The following is a 17,803-nucleotide window of genomic DNA, read 5'->3' on the forward strand; positions in this document are numbered from 1 at the left end:
ACTAGTGGAGTGGCCCATTGACTGGAATTGACTGGTACCACTATTCCAGCTTCTACCCATCTTTCTAACTGGTCTTGAAGTGCCAGGGGTACTGGACGTGCTTTGAAAAAGCGCGGCTTAGCTCCCGATTTCAGCTGTATGTGAGCTGTATAGTTTTTGGTGGTTCCGAGCGTAGAGTCGAAGACTTCAGGAAACTGCTCGAGGAGAGCCGTAATATCAGAAGTAGGTTGCAACGTAGATACTACGTTGATGTTGTCATGAATCTGGAAGCCAAATAAATTAAAGAGATCCATGCCCATAATGTTCGATGCGGTGTAGTTGTTGACTATGAGTAGTGGAATGACCTTCCGAATTCCTTTATAACTGGCTGGAAGCGTGATTTGGCCTTTAATGTCAATCTTCCGTTTGTTAAATGTAACAAGCTGGATGTCAGCTGGAGAGCATGAAGGGGAACCTAAGTCGTGATATGTAGCCAGGTTAATGATAGAGACAGGTGATCCAGTGTCTAACTGAAAATCAACAGAGCGATCAAAGAATGATAGAGGAACGATGATCTTGTGAGAACTCTTGGTGGGAAGAATAAGATTTATCTGATCAACTTCCATGTCCTCTCGGGGCCGTATATGCTTCGGGCGCGCTGCAGGAGTCTTAGCAGGGCGGAGCGAACTCTGACATACAGTCTTGATGTGTCCTACTTTATTACATCGTTCACAAGTGGCTTTGAAAAAACGACAGGCACGACGTTCATGATGTTTGAAACATCCTTTGCAGGAAGGCAGGAGTTGCGACTTGCTCTTAGAAGTGGGCTTCCTGGGAGAAGAACGAGAGGGAACCGGGCGAGAATGCTTGGCAGAGAGCGACTTGGCTGCGTGGTTCAAGGTAACAGAGGACTGGCGGGCTGGAGTAGAGACTTGAGCGACTTCATGTTTAGAAGCTATTTCTGCCGCAGTCTTGGTAGTAAGTTCGTATACCGTAGCAATACGCTGGACGTCTTCTAAAGAAGGGTTACTCTTCTTGACAGCGTCAAAATGAACTTTGTCCTCAGGAGTATGCAGAATGACCATATCCCGAATGAGGGAATCGGTATAGAGCGTACCACAACCGTCCTTGGAACATATAAACTGGCAGGGTTTAGCTAGACCTCGCAATTCCGCTATCCATTCAGCATGAGTCTGATGCAGTTGCTTCCTGCTCTGAAAAAATTTGTAGCGAGCGGCCACTATGTGCGGGGCTTTAGCATAGTGTTCAGTGATACGGGCCAAGAGCTGTGCGAATGGCACTTCAGAGAGTTGCTCCTCTGGACTTAATTTTTGTAGTAATTCGCACGTAGCATTGCCAACCAAACTGAGAATTAGTGCACGTTGGCGCTTGTCATCCGTGACGGAATGGCATATGAAATGTTGCTGTAGGCGGGCAAAATAGACTGACCATTCTTCCTTAGCCGGATCAAAAGCAGAGAACGGAGGAATTGCTGAGGGCTGTGTAGAAACAGAAAGAGTTTGCATAGCTGTGAGCAATGCCGCTTGTTGTTGCTGCATGAATTGCTGTTGTTGCTGCTGTAGAGCTTGCAATACGGCAGCTAGCTGCTCGGCTGTAGCCATGTTGAGATGCGTGAGAGAAAAGCAGCGTGTACTGAGCTGGCTGTAGGCGAGACCTTCACCGGAACAGCTGGGAGTGTGTGAGAGAGCAAGCAAGCTGAAGCGTGCCGAACAGGTGCTGTGAGCGAGAGAGAGCCTTGGAATGTCGGCTGACTGTCCGTAGTTCGAAGGAGGCTAATAGTTGCACTGTAGAAAAGGCTAACTGCTGGTAGAGGCCGTACAGGTTCCAATGTGGAGTGGTGATAGTTACGGAGTATAGTGTCACTGTGCCAATGAGTGGACGATATCCTGTAAGAGTTTGTTGCCCTGTCGCGAATGAGTTGACGACAGAATGTAATCAGTTTTGTACCTCGTTTCAAACGAGTGGGCGACACACTGACCACTGTTTGACTTCGTCGCCAATGTGTTGGTGGCAGATGGCACGTAGTTTTTTTTTGTTTTCTTTTTACCTCGTCGCCAATGAGTTGTGTTGTAAACAAGAACACAACTTATTTATTTGCTTCACACAGAATTCTACAGTATGTACAGGAATAAAACATAAAATTGTCTTGAAGCAAAGTAGATGATTAATCTTGAGAGAGTTTCTGTTTCTATACACTATGTACACTTTGAATGTATTTACACTCACTGCTATCTTGAAAAGATAGTTCTTGGGAAAGATATAGTTCTTGATAGTTGAAAACTATCATTTGCACTAGCATAGATTAGCTAAGAGAGTTCCTTCTAACTTGAAGTGTCTGAGTTCATAAGCTTGTACTAAATGAAAGCTATGTTCACAATTAGAGAATCTAATGTGTGTGTCGGAGCTTGAGTGAGCTTGGGGATGTGTGGCATACAACATCGGGGCTCGACATGGATGAAGGAACTGGAAAGTGGAGCAGTGACCTGAGGTGAAATCTCATACTACCAGAATTCCGTCCACCTGGTCGAGACACATTTTTAAGAGTAGCAGCCTCCGTGTTCGACGTTCAGTGTATTCTGGAGCAGGACACTGGGGAGAATCCTCCTGAGTGACAGACAGGGAGCTCCTTATATACTGCACACGACGTAACAGACACACGCACTGAAGACTGCGCGTCGAGTCTCGAATGATCCACGGTTGCGTGCGTGCGGTTGGCTGGCGCTGAGCGAAGAGAGCGGAGGACATACAACAGAATCTACAGACAAAGGTTGAGATACTACACTATGGTATTGTTCATTTATTTGAGAGAGTTCAGTTCATCCATTGTTGTTATGTTGTGTCTGGTTTCCCCTCCTTTTACAACAATGCGTCCCTGTATGGTCCAGACATTTCTCACTCCAAATTTATCTACAGCCGCCTTTAATATGAGAGTGCGAGCCGCCGTCAGGTCCTCCCTGATAATGATTCCAGTACCTACTAATCTGCGCTTGTTACGGAAGACTTCCTCCCTTTTCCTATAGCTTACAAATTTCACTATTATAGGGCGTTTCACTCCCAGCCCCGGCCTGCCAACACGGTGAGACATATCAGTATCCTGCACGGCAATGTCAAGGCCAGGTTTATCTTTAAACAACCTGACTGAAAGTTCATCCGTATTCTCATTAGGTGATTCGGGAATTCTGAATACACGCACACTTCCTCTACATTGATATTGCTCCAGAGCATCAGTACTCCTTTTGAGTTCATCCTGCACTGCTTTCAGTTCAATTTCCCTATTTTTAATATCAATTTTAAGTTCATTGATAATCTCAGTGTTGAAGTCCAGGGTGGCCTTGAGTTGTTCAGTCACGGCCTTTGTGACACTTTCAGTTATTGCCTCAACGATAGCCAAGAGAATGTCTTTTGACTGTAGACCTTCCCTTACCTGCTGAACAATTCTGTCCGCTAGGGTAGCTTCACTACTGCTGCCGGCTGCAGGCCCCGTCTCGGTCCTGGTTCCCCGGCTGGCCGCATTCCTCTTGTCTCTTCCCATACTTAAATTTTGTTTATATTTGCAAAAATCCACTGCACAGCACAGAGTGATGTCGTGAAGTAAACAACACACACTTTTAAAAGTTGAAATTCACTATTTTCGTAACAAATTACGCCTTTACTACACCTGCTAATGATCAAAAACTGGGAGCGCATGCACACACACATGCGCACACGCACGCGCACACACACACACACACACACACAGCACTAACAGCGTTCTGCCATCTTGGACCGTTTCTTGAAAATAATTATGTCCTTTCCAGAATGTCCCTTTTGTATTATCATTAATGTGAAAAAATTGAATTATACAAGAAAAAACAAAATCCAAGCACTGTGGGTCGTATATGACCCATTGGCTTAAAATGTCTATTAATTTTGTCCATGAATGCATCAATCTATATAATAAAAATGACAACAACAGTGAAAAAACTTAAGGAAGATTCTCAGAGTGGAGAAAAGAACAGATGGTACATGGGGCAAGAAGAAAAAGTGACTGCAGTTAGTGCCTGGGAGACTGATTACCTCGGATCGAGTATTTGTCACCTGGATAAAGAATACTGTAATGTATTTGAAACTGTACAGAATGTACAGAAAACGGCAACATAGTTCAACCAGGAAGAAGAACTGGAAAAAAAAAAACCAAAAAAAAACCATACATACATTGTCATTATAGACTGTTATACCTTTCAGAATTCAGTCTGTAAGCCTCTGTGAATTTCCTAAATGTCCCCACAATCCTCCCTCTACAATCCTCTAAAAAATTTAAAAATTAAAAACTTGTCCTTAAAATTGAGTGCTGATAATACATGCCTTGAGAGCCTTACTTACAGTACCTAAAGTAATGGTAAATATCTTAATTCACTAATTTGTTCTGTTCATTATTTATACTGGAAATACAAAGACAAGGAATATATATTTTCACGGAACTTCATTAAAAATTTGTATTTCAAATTACTACAAGGTCATTATATAATTGGCATGATTTCTCTTTTTTCTTTCTTTCAGATTGTGTCTTGATCTCAAATCAACTTCATTATTGGAAACTCCCAAGAGTGATGAGGATTCTTCTTCTAGTGAACTGTTCCCAAATCAAAAATGTGCTGCCCCTACATCATGTACTCTGTCAAGCTCTTTGGGTACTGCTGATACATTTCACACTGCAGCCTCTCCATGTTCTGAGCCACCAGATCGTGGGATGAGTGACAGTGGTGTGGACTTAGAGACTATGGTTACCATCAGAGACAAGGTCGTAAGATTACCTAGTATTAAAAAGGAATCTGAAAGTGATGTGTCTTGCACAGATGACAACTATTCCAAAGTAGTCTCTGAATTACTACCTGGCAGAACTTCAGGCAATTCTACAAGTTCCTTCGAGAAAGTGTCTCCTCCAACTGAGATCCACAGCTCATTGCGGCGCGGGAGATGGAAACAGCAACATCAACATGGCAAAGTAATTGAGCTAGGTCAGCTACCATTGGGTGCATCTTGGGTCAAGTATTGTTGTGTACAGTAGTGTGTGGGTGTGAAAGCTGGGTCAACTCAGAAATCTCATTTGTAAGTTGGAAGTAACAGACATGATAGCAGCAAGTTACAAAGAATTTTTTTTTTTTTATCTAGAAGAAATAACTTGGGATTGTAATGTGGCAGAGATTTTAAAATTTGCAAAGTTACTAAGGCTAGATTTTTTTTTACTCAAGCCTAAACTGATAGGCGTTTGTAGCTGTAATTATACCCATGCCAACTAAATTGTGAGAGAATGTGATGATCTGCAATATTTAGCTGTTTTCCACACTAAAGTAAATACATGCATTTCTGTATAGTTACATAAATGTTTTGGGTTTGGGGCCCAGCCCGATCAGCATTTTATATACTGTGTAGGGTAAACTGCTGATTATCCAATGAATGATAAGAATTTCATTTGGTCTGTATTGAACTGAGATTACAGTTAAATTAATAATATATTTTGGTTCCACCTATTCAATACAAGAAAACTTATTAATGCAAAGTTACATTAGAAGTTAATCACAATTGGGACAGGTTTCAACCTTTAGTCAGGGTCATCTTCAGTCTGTCATTCAAAAGGTCCAAGGCAAATATTCACTGGCAAATAACAAGAGAACGTAGAAAACATAAACTTTTTTCACATGATGAAAACCTATCTTCATTTTGCATTTTACCGAGTGTTATTACTTATGAATGAATTATGGTCCGGCTCCATGGCTAAATGGTTAGCGTGCTTGCCTTTGGTCACAGGGGTCCTGGGTTTGATTCCCGGCAGGGTCGGAATTTTAACCTTAATTGGTTAATTTCGCTGGCACGTGGGATGGGTGTATGTGTTATCTTCATCATCATTTCATCCTCATCACGATACACAGGTCGCCTACGGCCGTCAAATCAAAAGACCTACATCTGGCAAGCCGAACTTGTCCTCGGACACTCCCGGCACTAAAAGCCATACACCATTTCATTTCAATGAATTATGAATCTGTGCTCATAATATTTTAACTAATCCTCTTCAAGGTGAATTGCAGTTTTGAGGTAGGCATACTGATTAGAAAAGTATATGCATATACTGTATTTGAGTGTACCTCATTCATTTAACTGAGTGCTGCTGATCAGTGTACAGTTCATTAATGCAATGCCGTATACTACGGTTCGCCAAATTGAGCTGCAAATCGCTCAACTAAACAAAGATCCCACCGACGGCAAGCGATGATCTGCAGAATACCCACGAGGCAGAAACAATACGTTTGCACGGAAGGTAATAAGAGTTTGAAAACTCAGAAGTCACAACTTAAAACACATGGTAACCCACTCTCGAGGAAGGACATTCGATTGCAACTAATTCTAAAGACATTTTATTGTTGTTTGTATTGACGCGATACCATCATATATAAGGAACCCCGCGACTTTTCTGGATAACAGCACATACGGTAGATAAGAATATTTCAATTATAAGTTATATGGTCAAATATACATGTTCATAGTATGGCTAATAATCCTTCCAGCGAACAACAATCACTCGGTGTACAACACACGCACTGTGGAAAACATTATCGATTCGATAGTGGTGTAAGCATACACGTTAGCAGAGCTCACGCTACAGTGCACAGAGATACCCTGGTCAAGAAGCAGAGTTAAATCAGTATTTTATGAAATTCCCCAGAGAATCGTCAGTCCAATGATACCACAGCCAACACCGCCACTACTCCAGCTCCGAATATGGATGAGTACAACCGCAATCTGATTAAATGGAAATCAAAGTTTTCTGAAAACAGACGATGACTTCGACAATGCTGGTAATGACTTTGTCCAATTCTTAGCTTCAGTACCACATATTCTTCTCGGGCTGAAACACCCCGCTCAGAAATACTATGAGCTGAGAAGAAAAGGCTAACTTAATTCCGTCCAACATTCATATAGGACTTCTTCAAACCCTGAAAGATCAACGAAAAGGTGAAGACGGAAGAGAAGAAGGAAGTACATGTATGAAATAAGCCAGATCTACTATTACAATCAGCGGTGAAAAGCCATATGCAGCGTTATTACAAATGAACAACCAATTTGCAGGCTGAAAGAAGTATTGCACACATACTTTTTGGACATATTTTCTAGGCCGAACAACCACAAAAGACCAGAATAGCATCAAAAAGGCACTGAGAGTGAACTCATGGAGACTAACGACTCATACAATCCGGTCATATCTAAAGAAGACATTGTTCAGGCAACACAGAAAATCAAGATAGACACTGCAAGCGGTCCTGACCACGTAATCGTCCAAGCTATTAAAAACAACGCGGTTTCAGAGATAATCGCAATCATTGCCACTAGAATGCTAACAACAGGGTTAGTACCATCGACTTTCAAGAAAGCCCGTACAATTCTGGTTCATAAAGGAGGTGATGTAAATGATGCCAGCAACTGGCGTCCAATTATTGTATGCTCAGTTATTAGACAAGTCATCGAGAAAGTTCTTGATAAGCAGCTTCGGAACTACAGTATGTTTCATGACAATCAAAGGGGTTTCACCAATACACCCGATACTTACATAAACACCTCAATTTTGGAAGCCGTTTTACAGCACACCGGGCAAGAAAAGAACAATGCATGCATTATATTTCTGGATGTTCGAAAAGCTTTTGATAACATCAGACATGCGCACATCCAGAGCACATTGGAGTCGGTTGGAGTGCCCGAAAAACTGACGAGGCTGCTAGTTGCACTACAAGATGGAAACTTAACACAGATACAGACCCGAAAACAGGGAACAAAACCCATCAAAATTAATTGCGGTGTGCTTCAAAGCTCCCCTTTGTCACCGGCAATATTTAATATCACTACCATTCATATTGTGGAAGAACTATCTGAAGATTCTTTAGCAGGAAATTACGGTTACTCAATTGCAAACGAGCAGCCTAACCTCACCATTAATGTGTTTCACCGATGATACGGTAATATTCGGGAAAAACACCGAATCTGCTGCCGAACTAGCCAGGATCACCATGAAAAGATTTAAGGTACTCGGCCTGGACATCAGCGCTTCCAAATCAGCTTGTCTCTCTATCAAGAAAGGTCAGCTAATGGAGGAGAAATGACGATTGTGAAGTTAAATCACAGTGCAATGGAAGTGCGATTCGTTACTTAGACGTGAACTTCATTAATGAACTTAAACTGGATCCACAAGCCATGCTTGACAAGATGCAGAACAAGATTGACACCCTTGTTAGCTCACCATTGCTACAACCTGACCAGAAATTTTCAATTTTTAATAGTTCAATATCACCTACTCTTATTTACCCACTCCAAGTTACTCCCCTAAACAAGGTCCCTCAAACTTTTCTATCAGATGCGGATAAAATATTAGAGTGGAACTAAAGTATTACAACTACCAGCAGACGTTCCGGATTACATGGTGTAAACCGAAAGGAAGTATAAAGGCCTCGGTTTGTTTCGTGCCACTTGGGAAGCCAAACTACAGCATATTAACATCTGTAATAAATTAAGGCTTGCAAATAACGGCTACATTAATGCTACTAGGAACTTGGAGAAAGAACGTACAATTTAATAAAAATCTTCCAGGCTATTATGCCGTGGTCCACTCCTCTCGCTTCTCCCAGACATTTCGACTACTGCTGCGGTAGTCATCTTCTGTGGCGTCGTGTAGATACGCTCTCCTGTATCCCGCTGGCGTCGCTGATGATGACTACCTCAGTAGTAGTCGAAACGTCTGGGAGAAGCGAGAGGAGTGGACCACGGCATAATAGCCCGGAAGATTTATATTATATTGACACCGGCCGTGAAAGCTTTCATACTTTAACGTACAATTTGTTTGCAAGATCTAGGTATAGAAATGATTGATCAAGTTATGTCCAAAAACAGCCATCTTCCCAATGTAAGGAAGGTCCGACAGATACGAGACAGAGAAGTTCAGTCATGGACGAAGCTGCCGCACAAAGGAAAGCGCGTTGGAACTCTTCCAGGAATACACACCAGGGAACAAATGGATAATAGATCACCGAGGCTTATACTGTGCGGAATGGAGAGAGGCCATCAAGATGACAGCTAATGTGTGCACTGTTCGCTCTGTCCCGGGAAGGTCCCAGGACAACACCATCTGTCAGCGTTGCCACAGAGAGCACAAAACTCTTGCCCATTTCCTGGGTGCCTGTCCTCACGGGGAGGTATTGAGAAATTCCCCCATCATACAATTCGACACATGATCGCGACCTCGCTGAGGGATCACGGTTTCACAATGCATGAAGAGGTTTCTGGCCTAGCTACCGGCGTGAGTACCAGGCGTATTGACATGATAGCCTTTCAACCACCCAGCAAGCAAAGACTAATCTTAGATCCCACAAGACTCTTCGAGTCGCACGTTGGCCAAGCCGAAGAGATGGACGCCGAGAAGTTGATTTACCAGTCACCCATAAATTACTATAAGGACTTAATATCATCTAGACAATATTTCTGTCCATGGATTCATGATCAGAGCTGGAGGCACAATTCCTAAATTGCTTGTACAGGTATGGGATTCTCTCGGTCTCAACCGGACACGACTTCATGCCATCGCTAATGCCGCAGTATGAGGTTCAGTAACCATACTCCGTAACCATCTATATAACATTTGAAGAACCATACATCATGCCACATTTCAAATTCGTTCCAAACTTATTCCCGAGCCTTGTGATGGGTATTTCTATCTGGCATACTAGCAAACTTAGAAAACAAAATACTGTGTAGTTGATATACTTTGTCCTTGTGGCAGCCTCCTCATGGGGGAAGTTGTATTAATAATTCATAACTAGCAGAAGTACCTGTTCTTCGTACGGGTTATCAGAAACTGGCTTTAGTTACTCATACTATCGATGTGACTGACTTCTTTAGATATTTATATCACTGGTGTATTTACTTAAGTACGTAGAAATTATTTGTCATGTTTGGAATTATAGTGTAAGTATCTTCTACTTCTTCTTTTCTTCATGGGGGCCTCTAAATATTAGTTCTTAATTAGTGTCGACCTCTAAGATCTTTTGCTACCATGATTGTCCTTCATTCTGACCTAGATATATCTGCTCCCTTCACAAAGCTGCAGCTTTAGTGTAAGTATACTTCCACTGGATAGTACCACAAATATAAATATTATTGAATGTATTTGTTTGATCCGACATTTCGTAACTATTACAAATGATCAAGGGAATACGTGATGCATAACAACTGCTATAATTATCGAGAATTATAATTCTCAGGGCTTGTCACTCATGTCGCACATCATATAATGAATCTGAGGATAAATATTGAGAAATTTATTAAAGTTTTAACAATTGTGTACAGTATATAGGTTGTTTTCATGGTTACAGTGATTGTAAAAGTCGACCAAAATATCGGCACTAATAAAATCAGTGATACTACTACTCCATGATTTGATAGAAAATAGTTTAAACTATAGGTAACAGACTCCGCAAAATGCTGAAACCTAGGCCAGTACGTGAAAACGGAGGCCCGTCGGCAACCGCTGGCCGCCGTACTAAGGAGATCTCTGGGGCTATTATTTTTATACTTCACTCCCTTTCCATCCCCGCCCAAAGGAGTGCTATGAGCATCTTACCCAATAGTTTATTTTTTCCAGATAGTAAGTCATATGTGTATCAATTTTGGCTGGGAGCTATGCCCAAACGTACATGCATAATCTAGCTGCTGTAGAATCCTGGAGCTGACGTTGTCATGGTTACGGCCGTTCGTTTCTTTATCCGATTCCTAGAGCAGGGGTAGTATGGTTCCAACACCTCCACAACGGTTGGTTTTAGGGCCTTAAAACATTGTTTACGGACCAGTAGGGTTTACTGAGTTTTGTTCTTTGCGTCAAGGGGCTTAAAATGAGCTTTGTCTCGTCCTTGTACGACAAATTTGATTTCGCCTATATTAGCCTATTATTTTAATATTTTTATATCTCCCCTCCGTCGCCCGCACCCCCCCCCCCCCCCCGAATTGTTTTGAAAATGAAATACAGCCCATGTTCCTCTCTGGCAATGTAGCTTTGTGTAGGTGAAGTAATTTTTAAAATCGGTTCAGTATTTTTTGAGTCTATCCGTTACAAACAAATATACAAATTTTTCCTCTTTATAATATTAGTATAGAAGTATAAATTACATCCCTACACATACGGTTGACGTCAGGAAAGGCATCCAGCCGTAAAACAGGGTCAAATCCACATGTGCTATGCAGTACGCACCCGCAACCCCACAGGTGTGGGTAAAGCGATATTAGAAGAAGAAGAAGAAGATACTCATTTTAAAAATTTACCCGCTTTTTTTATTCTTTTAACCCCCTTAAGTGGCTTTTCCAAGAAAGTGTGTTCATTTTTAAAAGAGATTCCATGTACCAATTTTAAAGTCTGTAATTAATTTTTTGAGATATATGTATCCTGACATTAATAATTTAACTCCTTCCTCACTTCTTTTCACACCCCTCCCCCTTAAGTGGATTTTCTGAAAATGAATATTTGTGTTCTTTTATTTTTAAAGGGGATTCCAAATATCAGTTTTAATGTCTGTAACATGTTAGATTTTTGTGATTTATTGTAGATAATTTCGCTGCTGTAGAATCCTAGAGCTGACGTTGCCATGGTTACGGCAGTTCGTTACTTTATTGGATTCCTAGAGGAGGGGTAGTGTGGTGCCAATATCTCCGTAACAGTTGGTCTTAGGGCCTTAAAACATGGTTTTCGGGCCCATGGGGCTTATAGAGTTTTGTTCCTTTGTGTCAAGAGGATTAAATTGAGCTTTGTCTCGTCCTTATACGACAAATTTGATATTTTGCCTATATTAGCCTATTATTTTTATATCTCCCCCCCCCCGTACCCCCCACCACGAATTGTTTTGAAAATAAAATACAGCCCATGTTACTCACTTGCAATGTAGCTTTCTGTAGGTGAAGTAATTTTTAAAATCAGTTCAGTAGTTTTTGAGTCTATTCGTTACATACAAACAAATTTTTCCTCTTTATAATATTAGTATAGATAAGAAAGATGCACTGGGTATTCAAAAGTCTTTTAAATTTTTCAAAAACCGCAAGGTAAAACATTCACTAGCAAATAAAAGACGTAGAAAACAAACTTTTTTCATGACGAAAGTTCAATATTTATTTATTTTCAATAGGTCTATACAGAGGTCACCTCCAACTTGGACCCTGTGTTGTTAGTAATGAACCAAACAAATATGCAGTTGAAATAAATAAACATGCTGTGATAAGTAAAGAAGACCCTCCATGCAGCAACCACCGCTCAGTGTGGCCTGGAGTATTGTGCCCTCCACACGGTGCTCACTGCGTTTTGGAGGTTACCAGGTAATCGGCTTTTGCCAGTAATCGCGAGGCTACTCACAATATTGAAAGGGAACAGGGAACTGGAAATCAAGTAGGGATGACATAAAATTGTTAGTGTTGAACTGTAGAAGTATTGTAAAGAAAGGAATAGAATTAAGTAAATTAATAGATATATATATTTACCAGATATTGTAATAGGAGTTGAATCATGGCTGAGAAATGATATAATGGATGCAGAAATTTTTTCACGGCACTGGAGTGTGTATCGTAGAGATAGGATAGGAATGGTGGGAGGGGGAGTGTTCATTCTGGTGAAAGAAGAATTTGTAAGCTACGAAAAAGTTAAAGATAAGACACATGAAATTCTAGGTGTAAGGCTCATTTCTAAAGATAATAGGCAACTTGATATATTTGGAATGTACAGATCGGGAAAGGGTAGCACTGACGCGGATTCGGAATTATTTGATAGGATAGTCGGCTATGTGGGAAACGACATGGAAAGAAATGTGATTGTAGCGGGAGATCTGAATTTGCCAGATGTCAATTCGGAAGGAAATGCGAACAACAGGAAGCATGACCAACAAATGGCAAATAAGTTAATATGGGAAGGACAGCTGATTCAGAAAGTGATGGAACCAACCAGAGGGAAAAATATCCTGGATGTGGTGCTGATAAAACCAGATGAGCTCCATAGGGAAACTGAAGTAATAGACAGTATTAGTTATCATGAAGCTGTTTTTGTGGTAATTAAAAATAAATGTGATAGAAAGGAAGGTCTTAAAAGTAGGGCTATTAGGTAGTACCATATGGCTGATAAAGCAGGCATGAGGCAGTTTCTAAAAAGTAACTATGATCGGTGGAAAACAGTAAATAAAAATGTAAACAGACTCTGGGATGGGTTTAAAGAAATTGTTGAGGAATGCGAAAACAGGTTTGTACCATTAAAGGTGGTAAGGAATGGTAAAGACCCACCTTATTATAATAGGGAAATTAAGAGACTAAGAAGGAGGTGCAGACTGGAAAGAAATAGTTAGAAATGGCTGTGGAAGTAAGGAGAAATTGAAGGAACTTACTAGAAAATTGAATCTAGCAAAGAAGGCAGCTAAGGATAACATGATGGCAAGCATAATTGGCAGTCATACAAATTTTAGTGAAAAATGGAAGGGTATGTATAGGTATTTTAAGGCAGAAACAGGTTCCAAGAAGGACATTCCAGGAATAATTAATGAACAAGGGGAGTGTGTATGTGAGGATCTTCAAAAGGCAGAAGTATTCAGTCAGCAGTATGTAAAGATTGTTGGTTACAAGGATAATGACGAGATAGAGGAGGAGACTAAGGCCAAAGAAGTAATAAAATTTACTTAACAATGACATTTACAATAAGTTACAAAAGTTGAAAACTAGAAAAGCGGCTGGAATTGATCAGATTTCTGGGGATGTACTAAAGACAATGGGTTGGGATATAGTACCATATCTGAAGTACTTATTTGATTATTGTTTGGTCGGAGGAGCTATACCAGATGAATGGAGAGTTGCTATAGTAGCCTCTGTGTATAAAGGAAAGGGTGATAGACATAAAGCTGAAAATTACAGGCCAGTAAGTCTGACATGCATTGTATGTAAGCTTTGGGAAGGCATTCTTTCTGATTATATTAGACATGTTTGTGAAATTAATAACTGGTTCGATAGAAGGCAATTCGGTTTTAGGAAAGGTTATTCCACTGAAGCTCAACTTGTAGGATTCCAGCAAGATATAGCAGATATCTTGGGTTCTGGAGGTCAAATGGACTGTATCGCGATTGACCTGTCTAAAGCATTTGATAGGGTGGATCATGGGAGACTACTGGCAAAAATGAGTGCAATTGGACTAGACAAAAGAGTGACTGAATGGGTTGCTATATTTCTAGAAAATAGAGTAGGTGAAGCTTTATCTGACCCTGTAATAATTAAGAGAGGAATTCCTCAAGGCAGTATTATCAGACCTTTATGTTTTCTTATATATATATAAATGATATGAGTAAAGGAGTGGAATCGGAGGTAAGGCTATTCTCTGTAGAGTGATAAATAAGTTACAAGATTGTGAGCAACTGCAACGTGACCTCGAAAATGTTGTGAGATGGACAGCAGGCAATGGTATGTTGATAAACGGGGTTAAAAGTCAGGTTGTGAGTTTCACAAATAGGAAAAGTCCTCTCAGTTTTAATTACTACGTTGATGGGGTGAAAGTTCCTTTTGGGGATCATTGTAAGTATCTAGATCTTCATTGGGGTAATCACATAAATATGATTGTAAATAAAGATTACAGATCTCTGCACATGGTTATGAGGGTGTTTAGGGGTTGTAGTAAGGATGTAAAGGAGAGGGCATATAAGTCTCTGGTAAGACCCCAACTAGAGCATGGTTCCAGTGTATGGGACCCTCACCAGGACTACCTGATTCAAGAACTGGAAAAAATCCAAAGAAAAGCAGCTCGATTTGTTCTGGGTGATTTCCGACAAAAGAGTAGCGTTACAAAAATGTTGCAAAGTTTGGGTTGGGAAGAATTGAGAGAAAGAAGAAGAGCTGCTCGACTAAGTGGTATGTTCCGAGCTGTCAGTGGAGAGATGGCGTGGAATGACATTAGTAGACGAATAAGTTTGAATGGTGTTTATAAAAGTAGGAAAGATCACAATATGAAGATTAAGTTGGAATTCAAGAGGACAAATTGGGGCAAATATTCATTTATAGGAAGGGGAGTTAGGGATTGGAATAACTTACCAAGGGAGACGTTCAATAAATTTCCAATTTCTTTGAAATCATTTAGGAAAAGGCTAGGAAAGCAACAGATAAGGAATCTGCCACCTGGGCGACTGCCCTAAATGCAGATCAGTATTGATTGATTGATTGATTGATTGATTGATTGATTGATTGATTGATAATAAGAGTAATAGCTCCCGCCAGTAGTGCTAACCGCTGGCACGAGGAAATTCACAATAATAATTATTGGGAATTGCAAGGGTACTCACGATGCTGAAAGGATGAACGAAATGAAATAAAATATAATGATAGGAATAATATCTACGGCCAGTAGTGTTAACCGCTGGTGCGAGGGAATTCATGATGATAATTATCGAGAATCGCAAGGCTACTCACGATCCTGAAAGAATGAACAAAAAATAAAATGAAATAAAAATAAGTAGCACAACATTATGCAAATTAATGTCTGGTGCTTGCTCATCTGTTCCCTGCAAGGTTCCAGGCGACCTAGTATTACAATATACTACTGCCGCCTGGCCCCGATAGAACATGACCAAAGAAAGTTCAATATCACATAAGAAAGATGCACTGGGTATTCAAAGGTCTTTTAAATCTTGATGTGGAGATAAATAATTATCTCGATGTTGGATCTTGTGGTCATGTTTTATAGATAATGAAGCAAATAGCTGGTTGTTATTGTTTTATGCAAAAAAAGTTCAAGTTAAGCACCAACATCGAGATAATTATTTATCACCACATCAAGATTAAAAAGACCTTTGAATACCCAGTGCATCCTTCTTATACGATATTGAATTTTCGTCATGTGAAAAAAGTTTGTTTTCTACATTCTCTTGTTATTTGCCAGTGAATATTTACCTTGCACCTTTTGAACGACAGGCTGAAGATGACCCTGACTAAAGGTCGAAACAGGTCCCAATTGTGATTAACTTATAATGTAACCATGCACTAATAAGTTTTCTTGTATTGAATAGGTGGAACCACAATATATTATTAATTTAATTGTGATTATCCAGTGAAAAACCACCATTATTGGTGCTTCTTAAATTTAAAAGTAACCACGATTAGTTGTGATATTTTTCAAGCAGAAAAATATTGAATTGGTATTGCATGAATAATTTAGTAAACTGTAATGGTTTTTAGTCCATAGGAATGTAAGTAGCATTATGTTCAAACAAAATGAGGCAGCTCTCTTCAGCATTCAGTTATTGCGTTTAGAAGTCTCTGTAGTGGTTAGGTTTAAATAACTCCACTGTTTGCACTTTATATTGTATTTCAAGATATATATTTGTCACAATACTCATCACAGCTGACTAACAACTAATATTTCTCTTACATGATCCTTGCAACTGACTGAACATAACATATCACCATCCATTATATATCACGAGAAATCAACTAAAAAACATTAATTATCGGTACTCAGATTTACAGCTGAAATTTTACAATATTTTCAAAACAATATTTCCTTTTCTTGGTGTCCACTACATCATTCCCCCACTAGTAACATAACTATGGTAGTGGAGAAGACAATTAATATAAAATGCATTAACACTATACAATGCAGAAAAATGTAGCACTGGAACATAGAAATACACATTACACTGAATGTCTTGAAAGTATAGAAATCACTGTTTTCAGTTCCATAATCTATAAATTTACATCATACATTGTAAAAAAAAAAAAGTAACACAGGAACATATAAATACATATTACACTGGATGTCTGTAGTAAATTGGAAAATATATTGAAGCTGCTGTAGCTGTCTTGGAGATGCCTTTTTCAGACTTTTCTTTGAAAGCAAATGTTAAGGGCTTGTGGTCAGTAAATATCACAAAGTTCCTTCCTTCTAATAGATGCTTAAATTTTTTGGTAGAATAACATTAACTCTCAATACTCACATTCACAGTCAAACTTTTACAAGATTGTCAAAACAATATTTCCTTTAGTTTTGTCCACTATACCTCGCATTATTCAAGTATACATGAACAACAGTTAAGACTTTGAATCTATGGGACATCATTTAACTTGCAACTATGTAACTCACTTTTCCTGTTTAGCAGAGTTTACAGTTCATGAACACATCAGAATATACATTTACTCACATATTAGACCTGTTTTCCCCCCCACTTTTACAACCAAAAAAAGTAAAGGGGGGTCCAATATGCGATAACCTCAAATTTTGTGCAGGGAACACATGACTTCTAGGCTATATAGAGGTATAAATTGTACATGTAATAATTCTACGCTGTTCTTTAACAAACGTATGAATGTATTTGAGTTATACTGACTTCTTTCATTGGAAGGCAGTATTTCTAAATGTAAAACGTCAATAAAAAGTGAACATGAATTTTAGGCCTACATATAAAGTAAATATAATCTGTTTTAATGTTGCCATTGATGCTTTCACGGCCCGTACTTATAGACATGATATAGGCTTTTGGGCTTATGCCGTGTCAAGAAAATAAGGTGAAATTCTTTACATTTCGCAGAGAACCATGCTCTGCGTCATCAGAAGAAAATCTCGACTGACCTCGAGAAAGACTTCTAAAACAATGAGCTTTGAATTTAATGTTATGCAGTAGAAGTGGACATGATATGTTCATTCATCACCAGATGGCTCCTCAGAAGCGGTACAGCGCTAGCGATCGAAGCAGAAGCTGATGGAACCATCAGAATCAGTCTGAGAGGGTCA

General features: G+C 39.7%; 1 protein-coding gene across 1 annotated transcript in view; it reads left to right on the forward strand.

Annotated features, from left to right (window-relative positions):
• The window catches only part of Klp98A (kinesin-like protein 98A), a 471,801-nt gene that overhangs the window by 376,194 nt on the left and 77,804 nt on the right, over positions 1-17,803 (forward strand). The window contains exon 18 of the mRNA XM_067156284.2: positions 4,540-4,984. Within this exon, the coding sequence (XP_067012385.2) occupies positions 4,540-4,984 (445 nt within the window). The remainder of the gene's footprint in view (positions 1-4,539; positions 4,985-17,803) is intronic.

The sequence above is a fragment of the Anabrus simplex genome, chromosome 1 (assembly GCF_040414725.1).
Source record: "Anabrus simplex isolate iqAnaSimp1 chromosome 1, ASM4041472v1, whole genome shotgun sequence".
Lineage (NCBI taxonomy): Eukaryota > Metazoa > Arthropoda > Insecta > Orthoptera > Tettigoniidae > Anabrus > Anabrus simplex.